The 1239-nt window shown below is 64.4% G+C and overlaps 1 protein-coding gene across 1 annotated transcript in view; it reads left to right on the top strand.

The window, feature by feature from the left end:
* The window catches only part of CARD11 (caspase recruitment domain family member 11), a 31207-nt gene that overhangs the window by 6082 nt on the left and 23886 nt on the right, over positions 1–1239 (top strand). Inside the window, exons 3-5 of the mRNA XM_023532756.1 lie at positions 79–134; positions 450–602; positions 1047–1172. Of these exons, the coding sequence (XP_023388524.1) occupies positions 79–134; positions 450–602; positions 1047–1172 (335 nt within the window). The remainder of the gene's footprint in view (positions 1–78; positions 135–449; positions 603–1046; positions 1173–1239) is intronic.

The following is a 1239-nucleotide window of genomic DNA, read 5'->3' as shown; positions in this document are numbered from 1 at the left end:
GACGCAGCCACCACTGCCGACTGCAGAGGCACAGGTAGTTCACGTCACCCTCAGGCACCTCAGCTTCCTCCTCTGCAGCCCGGGTGACCATACCCCGCCTTCTCATGGACGTGTCGTTATGTGAGATGACACTTGTGAGAAGTGTCCTCGGCTGAGACTGTCACCTGCATCATGTTTGCAGGAGCCGTGCTTCTCGGCTCTGATGAGAGCTGGGGCGGACCAGCAGGCTTTGGGGTGTTCCTGAGCAGAAGCGGGTTTTATGCTTTTCCCCAGGCGATAAAGTCCTTACGTCATCCGCTGCCGAGGAACCCAGGGGCAGCGATGCGTGCTGTGCGCTCCTGGCACAGAACCCGCCGGTCTCTCTGTCACTGGCTTTCTTGTCCCTGGCTTCTGGGTCCAGCTTGCCCCCTGCCCCACCCCCAGCTCCTTAAACCTTCCCGCCCACCCAGGCCGGGAAGCGCAGCCTGCCAGACTCGGACAAGGCCATCCTGGACATCCTGGAGCATGACCGCAGGGAGGCCCTGGAGGACCGGCAGGAGCTGGTCAACAAGATCTACAACCTGCAGGAGGAGGTCCGCCAGGCGGAGGAGCTGCGGGACAAGGTGCGAGCCCCAGGCGGCGGGGTGGCGCCCACCCAGTGGGTGCCCTCGGCGGGGAAGAGGCCAGTCACCGCGAGTGGGGGTGTGTTAGTGGGACCGCCCCAGCCCCACTCTCCTCCCAAGCCCTGGGGTAAGCCCCCCAGCGCCCACTCTCGGCACCCAGCAGTTACTTGTGAATCGCTGTGCCAGCAAGGCACCCATCTTCCCCTCCCCACTGAAGGCCACAGGGTGGCACGCAGCATCTGCGCTGTCCCCCGCTGTGTTCCCTGCCACGTAGGAGGTCCAAAGCAAATCTCAGTTGATCGGCCAGCTTCCTGCCATGGTCCCTGCTGGTCAGATAGCTGACTCTCAGAAGGACAGGCCACGTAGAGAGGGACAGGCCAGCTCTGGCCTGCCCCGACCCCCCGGGGGCTTGACACGTGTGCTGGCATCACCCTGTCGCCCCAGTACCTGGAGGAGAAGGAGGACCTGGAGCTGAAGTGCTCGACCCTGGGGAAGGACTGTGAAATGTACAAGCACCGCATGAACACGGTCATGCTGCAGCTGGAGGAGGTCGAGCGGGAGCGAGACCAGGTGCGTGGGGCCGGGGTGCAGGCGAGGGCCGGCTGCCGGGTCATCGCGGTGTGGCGCCCAGTGTCAC

Source organism: Pteropus vampyrus, unplaced genomic scaffold, assembly GCF_000151845.1.
Source record: "Pteropus vampyrus isolate Shadow unplaced genomic scaffold, Pvam_2.0 Scaffold90, whole genome shotgun sequence".
NCBI lineage: Eukaryota > Metazoa > Chordata > Mammalia > Chiroptera > Pteropodidae > Pteropus > Pteropus vampyrus.
This window is presented reverse-complemented; position numbering and strand designations above follow the sequence as displayed.